The 12,513-nt window shown below is 40.3% G+C and overlaps 1 protein-coding gene across 3 annotated transcripts in view; it reads right to left on the reverse strand.

Moving 5' to 3' along the window:
• Positions 1-9,723, reverse strand: part of tns1b (tensin 1b) — a 193,605-nt gene extending 183,882 nt beyond the window's left edge. The window contains exon 1 of one of the 3 annotated variants that reach the window (XM_084908935.1): positions 9,273-9,723. In XM_084908935.1, coding sequence (XP_084765061.1) covers positions 9,273-9,371 — 99 coding nt within the window. In that variant the 5' untranslated portion in view covers positions 9,372-9,723. The remainder of the gene's footprint in view (positions 1-9,272) is intronic. The other 2 variants (XM_084908943.1, XM_084908945.1) reach the window with 2 other exon arrangements.
• Positions 9,724-12,513: the final 2,790 nt, after the last annotated feature.

Genomic DNA, 12,513 nt, shown 5'->3' on the forward strand with positions numbered 1-12,513 from the left:
TGCATTCACTGGAATGCAATATGGGGCAGCAGGTAACTCTCAGTTCACCGCATACCTTTATCGAAAACCTTCAAATGCCAGGAAAGCCCCCGCCTGCCATCTGACACTTTGGTGGGAATTCAGAAATAGGGGAGTTTGAGAGCAGCACCTGACAGGCATCAAAATGAAATGAGGATTCATTTCTTAAGGAAAGAGCAGTCCAGCATATTACTGGTGTCAGACTGGCTACTAACACATTTAAAAAGTACTTATGAAAGTCCTATAGACAAGTCTGGATTCACAGAAAAATGTACTGATTTAAATGCAGAAGGAAAATCTGAATGAAAATGTGCTAAATGTCAAATCCAACACTGAAATTTGATTTTAATTCAGTTTAATTGCCACACCTTTAATCTAATTCTAAGAGGAATAAAAAAGCCAGACAAGGGCTGAGATTTTCAGCATTCCTTGACTTAACCAGTTAACATGAAAACAACAGCAGCACTGACCATGAAGAGTGTCGGCACAGCATCAGCAACCAACATCCAGTTAAAGCCTTCTTTAAAACAGCAGGTAATTCATAAGTTAACATAACTCTGATCAAACCAAATAATGGGAAACTTTAAAGGAAAATATGAGACAACAATACAAACCAGAGGGGAAAAAAAACCAAAAACCAAACAAACATGTGAACATTTAGTTACAAAAATAGGCAAAAATTGTCTGCATACTAGGGGTGGGGGGAAAAAATCGATACTGTGTAGTATCGTGATATTTTGTTTGCTAATAATGTATCGATACAGGGACAGCAGAAATCGATATTTTGTTACAAAAAAAGTTTTTGTGCTCTGACTTCAGAGCATGTTGATGTTTTTCTGAGCAAGAATCCTGACACTGTCCAAATGTGTTTAACTGTTTTTATGGCAGCAATAAACATGACAGTTTACTTATTTTAATTTAAGACATGTTTTATTTTAATTAAGTTTAAAACTTTTTTATTTAATGTAAAATTATATTTTGTTTTAATTTACTTTCAAATTCTTCAGTTGCTGAATGGGCTGCATAGTTTTCATAAATTGCATAGTTCAGAATAGCTATAATTGTACCAGATGGTTGCATTCAGCTAAGTTGGACTAGACTGTAATACAAACCGTTCAGTTTGTCAACAATAAAACTGCCTGAAATGAGAGAAAGACTGAGCGGGAGACTTTGATATTAGATAAAATGAATATTGATAAAGTTTACCTTTATGTACAGAATCTGAATATCGCAAAATATTTTTAAAAATTGCAATAATATCGTATCGTGAGTTAAGTATTGTGATAATATCGTATCGTGGGATGTATGGTGATTCCCACCTCTACTGCATACATTTAAATGCATTTCTTGAAACATTTACCAGAGGCAACATTTTAATGAGAATCTGGACTGGAGATTTTTAAAATAGTGTGCAGTTGTTTTCCCATTCCCTTTTATAGGAATAAATATATCATTAGTTCCAAATCATTCCTTATCCCTGCAGGGTGGGAGTGACATCCACCACACACTCTTCTAGAGCAGCGGGTAATCAATGCCGCCCCTGCTCGGCCGTAGAGCTCACAGAACAGGGCTGTAGTACAACGTTACCCCAAGAATTTAGAACCACTGGTTTACCAGGTAATCTTAGCCAAGCTAAGATTACCTGGCTAACTACTTTAGCAAGTGGGCTTTGTGATATTCCTTACACATTCCTTATGTCAGCCACTGGTTTGTGGACAAAAAAATAAAATAAAATAAATCAAGTTGTATATTTTAACCATCAATCTTGTTCATTTTTTTCCCTGTTTTGACTGAGAAACTGGAGACATTGTGCAGGTCAGCACAGTAAGAACTCCGCCACCAAAAAATACCCCACTTTTTCATGCAGTTTACAAATGAACGTCATGCTCACAATCATGCTGTTGTAAATTAGACTTTAAACTAGAGAGTAAGACCTTTGCTCTCTAGCAATGGGATAATGAGATCATAAATCAATTGACAAGCAGGGTGTTTTTTTGAATAGACGTTTTATACGTTACACTTTTTACTACAGCCAGTGAGTGACCGCCTGCTGGGTTATTCAGAAAACGCTGGTTTCAGTGCACTTTCATCCCTCCATCATTTTTTAGCTAGTCAACATTACACAGAGGGAGACTTTTGTCCACAAGATCTGTTTAGAAGAAGTAAAATACATCTGTGAGGTAAAAATCTGAAACAGTTTCTTGTGGTTGCCTCCCTTCTTTCACCAATGACCTCCCACTTTCCTCTGTCATTCAACAGATTGGTGGGTTCAGCCCTGCATGGCTACTGTGCAGATCTCCAGAGGTGCACGACTCCACGGCTGGCCTCCTCAACTCCTACCACATCCTACAGTTTAGGCTGTGAACTGGCAGGAACTTGCCAGAGATGGGCTTTATGGTCAAAAATACCCACTAAATTCTTAGTCTGCAGCATTGTACATAGGGACTACCTAATAAAAATTGGTTCATGCCCCAACCTCACGAGTACTAATGGTCTGAGCTTAAGAAAACACCTTTGCCAATCCTAAATTATATCCAAACCTACTTGGGTCCTGTCTGAAAAAGTTATTCACCCCCCGAGGTTATGCCACAGGACAATGATGTCAAACACACCAGCAAGTCCACCTCTGAATGGCTCAAAAGATTTTGGAGTGGCCTCAATCCAATCGAGATGCTGTGGGATGACCTTAAACAAGCCGTTCATGTTCAAAAACTCTCCCACATGGCTGAATTAAAACAATTCTGCAAAGAACACTGAGCCAAATTTCCATCACAGAGATGAGAGAGACTCACTGCCAGTTGTCACAGTTCTGCCAAGGTTGGGACAACCAGTTAAAAGAAACAAAGCATGAGGTTTAATTTATATGAGCAATATGTTTTCCTTCTGAATGCAGAACTGATCAGTAATTTAAGAAATGGCCAAGATCAATTCTTATTCTGCTTTAAACTAACTGTTCCCGTTATCTGGGCCTACACAACCAAACCAGAGCTCCTTTCTGTATAGAACTGCAAGGCAGAGCTGCTCTGAGGGCAGGAGCTAAAACAAACTGTTCACTGCCTGCCTGGGCAGCCAAAGTACACAGCAGATCCAGCACAGAAAGTCAACTGAAGCAAGATATTTCTCCAGTATGTTGGTGGACCTAACAGAAGCCAGACATTAGTGGATTCTGGGCATTTATAAAACAGGTAAGCAGACTCTAAAGGCAGCTCTAAGCCAAAAAGAAGAGCATGAACCCAGCTGTCCCCATTCAGCACTAGTCGTCAGAAATACATTAATTTATATTTAAACACCCCAATCTTAGCAGTGCTCAGCCTTTGGCAACATGTATCAACTTTCATGCTAACAAAGCACACTTTGTTTACATGCAAATGTGCAGGCTGTATGTACCCAATGTATGTTGTTGTTGTTTTTTTAAACACCAATTGTGCATGGAATTCATTTACAGAGCAACTTTATTTTGATTCCAGTGCAAAGTATTTAAATTGCCTCTTTGGCCATCTACCACTGCAATGCTCAATTTACTGCCAGCTTATCTGGTGTGCATGGCACGTGCCACCAAACAATAACCCACTTGACAAAGCAGCATACATAGCAATAGACCTTGCAATGGAGTCATGTTTCTCTCCACGTGATGAATCCACTCTTAGTATACCCACATGGCTTGGTCTGCTAAGTATCTCTTAGGGTGTGCCCTGGCTGGCTTCACAAAAAGCATATTTTAAAAGGCAGGGCAATTACAAGGACAAAATAGCCTACAAATAGATGTGGATTTCCTCCAGTTTAAGCTGAGGTGTAGACACTTGTGCAAGTTAACCGACCATTGTGCAGTCTGTTTCATGAACATATGGAGCCAAAGGAGAGGAAGAAACTAAAGAAAGGAAATAAGAGAAAGACATTTAGGACACTCAACTACAGTAATATATGTTCAGTTCTCTCAGCTTTTCTCAATATCAGAAGCTCTTCAAGAGTTAAAAAACGAATAAAGCAAGATAATGTTTTGCTGTAGAGCTGCTTTTTTTTTTTTTTTTTTTTTTTTTTTAACATCAGCTGCTCACCACTTGTCACCAGGAATTCAATTGGCTATTCTGAGCTGGAGGCAGCTTGCCAAAGTTTTATATGATGTGGTTACTTTAGCACTTGCTTCTGGGAGTCAGTCAAACTGAAAGGGTTGGTGCTAGCTTGGAAAGCTCTGCCATGATTGGTCATTCAGCTGTTAGACAGCTCTTGATATCTAGCGTTACCGGACAAGAACTTTTTACAGTTTGCTCCATAGACTATATGGAGGCACCCTTTGGTTTCTGAACACCATGTTTTTCGCTTTGCCTATAGTATTTTGACCACCAACATGTCGTATATTTTGGAGACAAAAGCTTAGCTATCATGCTGGATTTACAGTTGTGTGAAAAAATGTTTGCACCCCTTTCTGAGTTCCTATTTTTTGTATGTTTGTCACACTTAAATGTTTCAGATCATCAAAGAAATTTAAATATTAGACAAAAATAACACGAATAAACACAAAATACAATTTATAAATGAAGGTGTAGGCCACTCCAGAGTCTTCATTTTGTTTTTCTTAAGCCATTCAGAAGTGGACTTGCTGGTGTGTTTTGGATCATTGTCCTTTTGCAGAACCCAGGTGCACTTTCGTTGAGGTCACAAACAGATGGCCGTACATTGTCCATCAGGATGTTTTTGGTAGAGAACAGAATTCATGGTCTATTTACCACAGCAAGTCTTCCACTTCCTGAGGCAGCAAAACAGACCATCACACTACCACCACCATGTTTTACTGTTGGTTTGACGTTCCTTTTCTGAAATGCTGTGTTACCTTTACACCAGATATAATTGGACACACGCCTTCCAAAAAGTTCAACTTTTGTCTCGTCAGTTTCCCAAAACTCCTGGGGATCATCAAGATGTTTTCTAGCAAAACAAAATGTTTATGTTGCTTCAGCTCAGCAGTGGTTTTCGTCTTGGAACTTTGCCATGCAGGCCATTTTTGCCCAGTCTCCTTCTTATGGTGGAGTCATGAACAATGACCTTAACCGAGGCAAGTGAGGGCTGCAGTTATTTGGATGTTGTTCTGGGGTTAAAAGTAGAGCTTTTTTTCCAATAAGTTGAATACCTACCATGACTACTCCCTCCCTCCCTGAGTTTCAGTCAAATCTCACCAATAATCTAGAAGGAGTAGCAATTCTTGCAGATCTTAGACTTCCACTGAATAAGCTCATCGGTCCTTTGATTGAATGAGCTAAAGAAATCACAGTTTATGTTGTTTTTGATGGATCCCTCTGCCAATCATCTGTCGGTGCATGTGTTCCCACTGTATCACAGCACCTCGCAGCAAAACAATCTCAGGTCCCCCTCATCTAGATCAAAGTCTTGATTTTATATTTTGTTCGATCGTTATCGCTCTTCAAAGTTCGGTGCCTTGAGCTTCCCTGAGAACTGCTGACAGGTGTAGCCAAAACTATCTTCTTCATAAGGAAAACAAACCACAAGCATCACACGTAAAGTAATCTGTGTGCACCTGAGTACACCACCAACGCACACATAGACATGAAAAGGAAAACAAATGGTATGCAAAAAACCCTCTGGGCAGCAAAGGTTTTCAACACAAAGGTCGACAACTTTTAGTCCAGTTTACAGCTTAAAATGCTTGTTAACCAAGTTTCTCTTTAACACTCAAGCTAAACTAACTAAGGAACAGCAGAATTTCACACATGGACACTTTTAGAGCTTCTTCTTCACCGCTTCTTCAAGCGACTGCTGATTGTTTACACTCAGCATGATTGACACTTGGCTACCTCATTTGAGTGACCATTTTAAACGCTTTGGCACTACTTCATTACTGGAACCACAGCTCTGCTGGCAGAGTCAGGGCATTCATTTCCCGCAGCTCTTAGTGCGCCCACAGCCCTAAACGCCTCAGTGCCAGCTGCTTGTGTGCACCACTGGCAGCTCAGCACATCCAGGAAAAGGCACCCGAGATGCTCTAAAAATGTGTCTGTAGTGTTACCTCCAAGCAGCACAGGATTACACTGGTTAATATAAAGTATGTGTCTGCGCTATGGTGGGCAATAGATGCCTATTATTTAAGAGATTAAAGGATTTTCCTTCCACAGTACTGATGCACATGGTGTCATCTGGTGATTCCCCACCAGGGCTGCAGTTGCAGCATGTTAGATGGAAAGATTGTTGAATAGTCTGAATTTAAAAAAAGCACAAATAAGTGTTTGACAGAAGAATGCCACATGCACTTAACTACAAGGCATAGGTTACAACACAGTGGCAACTTTTGGGACACCCTCGCAGGGATTTGCAGTTAGCCTGTGCCTCTTTCTTTTCAGTTTAATTCAGGTGTTTGTCCAAGATTTCCAAAATAAGATAAGATAACCTTTATTAGTCCCACACGTGGGGAAATTTGTGATCCCACTTCTCTCTTCTTCCTTGTTTTGAAAGAATGAAAATAAATGGAAATAACACAGACTTGATGAAGCACTGTTAAAAAAGTAAAAAAAAAGTAAAAATTACGACAAAGAACATTTCATTGTCCGTTACTGAGAGAGTCCTGAAAAAGTCACACAGATACTTGCACCTGCACACGAAACATCTGCTTTCACTTCGAAGTGTGATTAGTAAACACGCAGCAGAGCAAACATGGAGCTGGAGGACCTTATCAGCCACTTCTACTTAAAGCTAGTTGGCTTTAAACAGCACTCAATGTTGGGGAACCTCCATCTGAATGCTTAATTCGAGCAAAAGTGCGTAGAAATACACACGTCAAATCCAGTCTGGCCCCAACATCCTCTCAGATACTCAGGAAACGCCACACAACAGCAAGTATGAGATGAGCGTAATTATTCACTTTGATGAAACAGCATTCATGGAAATTAAGTTCAGGTTTGTAAACTTTCATGACATTTTTGAAAAGCACATAAGATACCTTAGCAATAAAAACCAAGAAGAAAGAAAGTAATGATAACGACTGCGAACAAATTAGACATATTGTAAAAGCCGAAACGGAACTGGGCCAAAGCTGGTGCACTGGACATAATCAAAATATATACATCTAAAGTAGAAAATATCACAGGATCTGAATTGCAGATGCTGTTTGTGCCAGAGAAATCAAGATGCCCTAAAGCTTGTCATTTTATTTCAACCTGTGTGTCTCCACAAATACAGTGTAGCTGAGGCTAGGTCCTTGCCGAAGCAAAAAACTGGTGTCTGAGTGGAAAATAAGGAGTGGACCCATGGGAGTAACTCATGTCTCTGAGCTGGCAATCCACATTGATAGGTACTGAACTGACCGGCAAGCGTCCCAGTTACTAATTTTACAAGTCATCTTGCAGTGTTATATTCTTGGCAGATTAAAGCCAAAACTCGCACCATCATTTAAACAGAGGCTTCTCAGAGAGTGGGAGGCTCTAAGGACCAGAGTGGAAAGAAATCTAAGTTGGTTGTTTTTCCAGCAAAACTGGAACTACTCCTTACCATCAATGGCACCTAGCAAAGCCTTAAATGACCTTTTGAACATCTCTCTCAGCCAGCAGGCTCTGCAGAAGCAGAATACCTCCACGCAACGTTATTTGTTCCTTTTAATTGATTTTCTCAATAAACTTAAAATTTTGTCTCCACTCTGTGGATCCAGGACATCATACAATTCATGTTGAGACCCGACACATTAGCCACAACAAAGGTTTTAGAAACACAGGCCGATGTAAACAGCTGCCAGCAGCGCTTCAGGAGGTCGAGAAAGAAGCAGTGTGTATCATACCGGCACAAGCATGCATTTATCCACACATCTGCAGGCTGCACAGGGGTATAAGAATGCGCATCACAATGTGATCACAAGGGAGCACAGAGGTCTTGATTTGCCAGATTCTGATTGCAGAAACGCAAAATTTATGAATAAATACAAAGAAAGAGGAAAAAGACTGTTAAATAACTCCCACCCTTGGAGCAAGAAGCACCTTTTGAGCTTATCTGTAGGGCTACAGGTTAGAAATATCTGATCACAGCAGAAAAAGGTTAGAAAAGGGAAGAAAATGCAAATAAAGAGGCTGACACAGGCATGTGATCTTGAAAGTAACTAAAATGTATCATAAGTGCAAAAGCTGGATCAGATTATTTTCATCACGCTATAAGTCTGATAAGTTAGACTCAAGATTAACTTCACACATACAGTACTTTATGAATGACTTTAAAACTCTGAGAATGATCAGGTACAAAGACTGGACTGAAAAAGAGTCGCAGCCAGTGTGCAAAGAAAAACTTTGAAAGACCTTCAGAAAGCCTAGAAGAAATGATGGGTGGCTTAAGACTTTTGCACAGCACTATAGCTCATTGTAAGCAGAGAGCCTAAAACCATATTAACTTTTGGGGGGTTTGGAAAACTTCCTGATTACCTCTAAATTACACCAACCCAACCGGAGGCTGTTCACAGCTGCAGTTTGGCATCGGGACTGATCTTCAAAGAGAGCCTACAGCTCAAAGTTGATTTTCCTGTCAGAGAGGTGCTGAGAGGTGGGTAGTTTATCTTCTCAGAGCGGCTCAAAGACTGGCTCAAACATATGTAAAAGTGTTGAACTGATGCGGCACAGGTCACGGCCACGCTAACTTGTGATTTAAACTTGACCCTTTACTGAGCTACTCTGAAGGCTCCACCACCGCAGACACAGCAGCGGAGGGTAAGAGAAAGAAAATGTAAATTATTTCCATGACATCACCACAGGTAGCTCCTTTGATGCGTGTTTTTGTCATGGACTAAAAGCATGACTGAACTTGGACTTTTCAGAGTTGCCCTTGGCATCCATTGTAGTGAATGGTTTACCTCATTTCCTCCCAGGAGCAGTGTTTGAATGCCTAATGTCAACGCAGGAATTAGACGCACACTAAACCTGGATTGATACTCGTGAGCAGGCTGTTTCTTGTTCATTTAACGAGCACTGGATATATCCTGCTCTCACTGGGTGACTTATTGCTGCAGAGAATCTGATGTTGCCTGCAATCGACTTTAGCAAGCGGAACCAAAGGTCGATAAGTCTTATCTGATGTCCTACATAAAGAAAGTCAGCTGGCTTATGTACTACACACACGCGTAAGCAAATAAACAAACCGAGCCTGCAGCGAAAACAACCTGAACAAACACTCAGGCAAGCCCTGTCTGCTCTTTTCCTAAAATTGGACGCCCACTTGTGTCTGCGCACATTGGCCACCCGCGCGTTTCCCCCCTTCTGGCAAGTTCTCCTTACCTTCTTCGGGCTTCCTTTCTTCTTCTCCTCCCCATGGTGGTAAACAGGCATTTGCAGAAAGTCCTCTTCACAGCAGATGAAGCTCACCGAGCATCCCATCCGAGCAAAGCCAGAGCGCACACGTCCAAACCCATTCAAAGACTCCCAGCACTCGGTGCCCTTGTTCTCTCACGCCACTGCTGCTGCTGTAGGCGCACTAATTACTGCTTCATTCCGCTTAAATGCATCGTGAATCGGCGCAGTCTGTGCGGCATCACTGTGCGCTGTTTGGGGCACGGAGAAGTTTCCAGGAGTTTGTCGCACTTGTTTTCGCCCGCACGCGCAGACTGAGCGCTTCCCACTGCAGACTGTGGAGGACGAACAGGTAGCCTGCAGCCTTAAACACTGAAGGTGTTCCTCCCTCCCCCCCTCTCTCGCTCTCTCTCTTCACTTCAGTTATTCGGACAGTACACACTAGCTGTGTTACATTACTGTAAAGACTGAAACACGTCCATTTTTGTCCTAACAGGTACAATCCACACCAATGCTCTCCCTCCGCCTTCCCCGGGGTAATTATCTGACCTCCAGGTAAACATGTGTAGGGGTGTGTCCAGAGATTGGCGGCATCAGGTGGTACAGGCCCAAACTTATTCTACTGCTTTTTTTGTTTGTTTGTTTTAATGAGTTCCAGTGTTTGACATATTCTTTAATGTGTATTTAAAAAGGGATGACGCTGCATCCTGTGACAGGTGAACACACCTGCCAGGACATGTTTTTAGCATTATACTGTCATGCAGCTTGTTTTACACTATAGATTTAAAGCATGCATATTATTTAATAATACAAGTTGCACGTCTTTCTTACACAATGTCAGTCTTACTTTAACTGTTTCACTTAACTTCAATTTTACTTTCCTTGTTTTTTTTTATCACTGTTGTAAATACATAAATTCCTGCACTATCTCATAGTATGAGGTCCTTACCGGGTGTGTGTGGCACTTTTATTTTAACCTTGTTGTTTATTGTTGTGTATTGTAGACTATTTTTACTCTTTATCATGCTACTGTAACACAAAACTTTCCCCTGTGGGATCAAAGTATCTAACTTACTATCTATTATACTACAACTGCAGAATAACAATATTGATAAGACGGTGTGTCAGCTGTTCATAAAGTCTCAGTAACGCCTCCTGAGGCTGGTTATGTTGGAAAATTTGACCAGACTGACAAAAACTAAGGAAGTTTCCTGTTTATTTTCATTTGTACTTTTAAGGAAGTTTAAATTTAAAGAAAAGTTTCACACATACTTTTAAGTTCTGTTTTAGTTCACTGTAATAAGATAGTACCACACCCCCTGAAATATAATTACCCGGTTTTAATGTACATGTGCTTTATTTAGTACAACCCCAGTTCCTGAAAAACGTTGTGAGTCACTGTGTAAAATGTACATTAAAAACAGAATCTTAAACCCATATTTTATTGACAATAGAACATACTAAATGTTGAAACCGAGAAAGCAGCACATCTCATAAAAGTTGGGACAGCGCCATGTTTCCCGTCGTGTAGCATCCCCTCTTTTTTGAACTACAGTCTGCAAAAATATGGGAACTGAGGAGAGAAGCTGAAGGACTTTTTGGGAGATGAATGTTGTCTCATTCTGGTCAGGTAGAGGACCATAGCTGCTCAACAGTCCTGGTTCAGCTTTGTCACATGTTTCATGTCATGATCCTTCAAATGTTCACAGCTGTTCAAAGCTCTGAACTGCAGACAGGTCAGTTCAGCACCTGGACTCTTCTACTATGAAGCCATGCTGCTAGAAGAGCTGCAGTATTTGATTAAGCATTGTCTTATTGAAATATGCGTCTGGATCCAAATGTATGTTCCTCTAAAAGCTCTGCATACCTTTTAGCATTGGTGGTACCTTTCTATCATCTTTGAATGATAGAGCTTTAACCTGCATTTGTGAATGGCGTAGTGAACTGTTTTCACGGACAGTGGTTTCTGCAAGTGTTTATGGCTGTTTTGATGCAGTGCAGTGCTCCATGAGGCATCCAATAGTGATTTTCAGCCCTCCTTATGCACAGATTTCTCCAGGTTATGTTAAAAATATTATGTAGTGTAGCTGATTAGATATTGTACTTCATACCATTTACTTTATAGCTTTAATTTAATTGCATTATTTAAAATTACCTGGCAGTAAAGAAGTAATCAAAGTCATGTCCTGTTGCAACATTAAATTGATACTCTGTGCATTCAGTTATGAAATGTAGATGATTCTGCACAATATGTACTTTAAGTATAAAATTAGTTACTTTGAGTATACTATCCTGCTATTAAGTAGCACAATAGAGTAAAAAATATCAGGAGACAGTCAATGAAAGTTAAAAAGAAATCCTGTGAAATATTAATTTTACTATCAGAATTTGAGTTTTAGTTTTTTAGCTCATTATATGGATTTTTTTATTGCTGGTTGAACACTAGGTGCAAAACAAGCAATAAAATCTTCCAGTGTGCTGTATTTTAATTTGTAACTTTGTAACTGAGACAAAAGATTTGCATTTCTCAAATCCATAAAATCCTTCAAGCGCTTCAGTTTTAGTTCTTCAACCCTGTTATGAGGAGTTTGCAGAGTGAATGAATCTCTGGGGTATGTAGTGAAGTGAGGTTAAAGGGCTTTTCATGCAATGATGCTTCCCCCTGCTGGATCATTTGTAAAGTAGTGACCAGAGTCAACAGAGCTGCCCGCTTTTAACCTTTCTTTAACCTGTCTTTCTATTGGATACAAAAATACTTACAAAGCTGCACAGCTATCCTCCATAACTTTCTTCTATTCCTGGACACTATCCTGTGTAACGCTGTGTGAGACTGTTACATCATTTCAAAGTCGGTTTATTGTCTTGTAAGTGTATATGTCACGTAATGTACTTGAAAATAACGATGGGAAAGCCGCACAAACTTCAAGCAGTTATTTCCTGCACCCAGTCTCTTTCCTGAATCTTTTAGCTGCCACAGAAATCAATTTATATTCAGGAAAGATGGTGAATCTCGGTGAACTTCGATAAGAACCGACAGCGGTTTTAGACCCTGAAACTAAGGAAGCAACAACATGAAAACCAGATTACCAGAAGTACTAAAACATATTACTGAGGACACTAATAGACTATGAGAGGACGGACATACAGAAATATAAGAGGTCCAGGACCTTGACAGCATCCACGCTGAACGTAAATGAGCTGGATTACCCCAAAGATGTAACCGTGAGGA

The sequence above is a fragment of the Perissodus microlepis genome, chromosome 16 (assembly GCF_051167445.1).
Source record: "Perissodus microlepis isolate ML-2025 ecotype Zambia chromosome 16, ASM5116744v1, whole genome shotgun sequence".
Lineage (NCBI taxonomy): Eukaryota > Metazoa > Chordata > Actinopteri > Cichliformes > Cichlidae > Perissodus > Perissodus microlepis.